The sequence below is a fragment of the Sphaeroforma arctica genome, assembly GCF_001186125.1.
Source record: "Sphaeroforma arctica JP610 unplaced genomic scaffold supercont1.7758, whole genome shotgun sequence".
Taxonomy (NCBI): domain Eukaryota; class Ichthyosporea; order Ichthyophonida; genus Sphaeroforma; species Sphaeroforma arctica.
In genome coordinates, this window is record NW_014032800.1 from 1 (window position 1) to 1,360 (window position 1,360).

The 1,360-nt window shown below is 41.5% G+C and overlaps 1 protein-coding gene across 1 annotated transcript; it reads left to right on the forward strand.

Moving 5' to 3' along the window:
• Positions 1-267: 267 nt before the first annotated feature.
• On the forward strand, positions 268-488 carry SARC_16291 (hypothetical protein; the record flags this gene model as incomplete). The annotated part of the gene is made up of 1 exon (XM_014289598.1): positions 268-488. A coding segment is annotated over one exon (221 nt), but the record flags the coding sequence as incomplete, so codon positions are not given.
• Positions 489-1,360: the final 872 nt, after the last annotated feature.

Genomic DNA, 1,360 nt, shown 5'->3' on the forward strand with positions numbered 1-1,360 from the left:
GATGTATATTGTGTATATTTGAATATAGGAGAGTAACAGAATGTCTGTCAGCATATTGATGTCGACTGTACCACTTCTGAATTTAACCCCCTGACAGATGCCACAAATCTCGAAGCACTATTTTTCTTACCGTCTAGAAAGACGTAGACGTTTATGGAACGTTCTATCCTGAATCTGATGCCTGTAAATACGTGGGTATCATTCACCACTATGTGAACATACGGAAGCCCGCACTAAACTACACCACCATCCCGCTCCCGACAACAGGCCCCAGATATATCTACCCCCGTGAACCCAAGTTTTCTGTGACGCTTATATCGCCCTTATCCTGGGAGGAGATCGATGCCTACGAATTCCCACTGTACGAACACATCACATGCATGGACAGTGTGACGCTGCGCAGCGAAGAGACGGCGTCTGGTATGAAGCCGTTCATCGCCGTGAGCACCATGACGGTCATGGGAGAGGAGACCACCCCCAAGGGCAAGGTGGGTGTGGGGCTGAGGCAGTGTGTATGCTGTTGTATTGTATTGTATTGTATTGTATGGGTGCGTGTGTTTTGTAGTTTATGGGTGAGTGTGTTTTGTAGTGTATGGGTGAGTGTGTTTTGTAGTGTATGGGTGAGTGTGTTTTGTATTGTATTGTATGGGTGAGTGTGTTTTGTAGTGTATGAGTGAGTGTGTTTTGTATTGTATTGTATGAGTGAGTGTGTTTTGTAGTGTATGAGTGAGTGTGTTTTCATTGTATTGTATGAGTGCATGTTCAGCAATGTCCTTGCGGGCCTGGATGTACTTTCGATGCTATCGGAAGACAACTCAGTCACAGTTCTCACAGTGCAATAGAAATATATTGTAAATTTGGTATCTGCAGTCTGACCGCATATTACATGCATATTTGTAAGTGTACATATGTGGTATCTACAGTCTGACCACATAATACTTCATATTTGTATGTGTACATATGTGGTATCTTCAGTCTGACCGCATATAACTTGCATATTCGTATGTGTACATATGTGGTATCTACATTCTGACCACATATTACTTGCATCATTGTATGTATGCATATGTGGTATCTACAGTCTGACCGCATACCACTTGCATATTCGTATGTGTACATATGGGGTATCTACAGTCTGACCGCATATTACTTGCTGATTTGTATGTGTACATATGTGGTATCTACAGTCTGACCACATATTACTTGCATATTTGTATGTGTACATATGTGATATCTACAGTCTGACCACATATAACTTGCATATTTGTATGTGTACAAATGTGGTATCTACAGTCTGACCGCATCATACTTGCATATTTATATGTGTACATATGTCGTATCTACATTCTGACCACATATT